General features: G+C 51.7%; 1 protein-coding gene across 1 annotated transcript in view; it reads right to left on the reverse strand.

Annotated features, from left to right (window-relative positions):
- Nucleotides 1-853, reverse strand: part of RPS6KA1 (ribosomal protein S6 kinase A1) — a 23,922-nt gene that overhangs the window by 3,994 nt on the left and 19,075 nt on the right. Inside the window, 2 exon segments of the mRNA XM_031062073.1 lie at nucleotides 3-44; nucleotides 496-598. Of these exon segments, the coding sequence (XP_030917933.1) occupies nucleotides 3-44; nucleotides 496-598 (145 nt within the window).

Here is an 853-nt window from a genome sequence, read left to right on the forward strand (position 1 = left end):
GAAGAGCTGATGGGCCCCTGCACTCGGGGGCACACCCGGGGAATCTGCAGCAGGAGTTGAGAGACAGCTTGAGAAGGGCCTGAGGAGTAGAAGCCTCCCCCTTGCTCCCTGGAGCTACTGTAATTTATTTCAGACAGGATCCACACCAGCAGCACTGAGTTTACCCCTAACATCCCACAGAGAATCATGGAATTGTCCAGCTTGGAAAAGCCCTCTAAGATCAGCGAGTCCAACAACTACCCCAGCACTGCCAATGTCCCCAAGTGCCACATTCACATGACTTTTAAACCCCTGCAGGGATGGTGACTCCACCACTGCCCTGGGCAGCCTGTGCCAAGGACTGACAACCCTTTTGGGAGAAGAAATTTCCCTGATATCCAGCCTAAACCTTCCCTGTGCAGAAACCTTATCCCGCTGGTGCCGGATACTCCCTGGTGTGAAGTCACAGAGTGACATCTCACAGGAAAGCTGGGCTTTGCCTCAAGTCATACAAACCTTTTGGTGTCCGTGACGTGAACTCTGTGTCAAAATAAAAGGTGTCATCTGGCTGGCCCACTGCAGGCTTGAAAGGGGGTTTGATTTCCCTGCGGTACAGCTTCTGCAAAACACACAAAACCCAAAAAACAGCTGCAAAACCAGCTTGGAAGTGCTCCCACAGGCACCTTCTCCCAAAGGGTGCAAAGGCTGGTGAAGAATGAGAGCCAGGAAGAGATTTTGTGAAACTCTGTGTCTTAGCATTTTGCTACAGCTCAGGGAGGTATGAGACAGTTACATGACAGAGAATTTTGGTTTTGGAAAGGGTTACTGGAATGGATGGGGACAGGCGCTGGTGGCTCTCCCACAGCCTGCCAAG

The sequence above is a fragment of the Geospiza fortis genome, unplaced genomic scaffold (assembly GCF_000277835.1).
Source record: "Geospiza fortis unplaced genomic scaffold, GeoFor_1.0 scaffold432, whole genome shotgun sequence".
NCBI lineage: Eukaryota > Metazoa > Chordata > Aves > Passeriformes > Thraupidae > Geospiza > Geospiza fortis.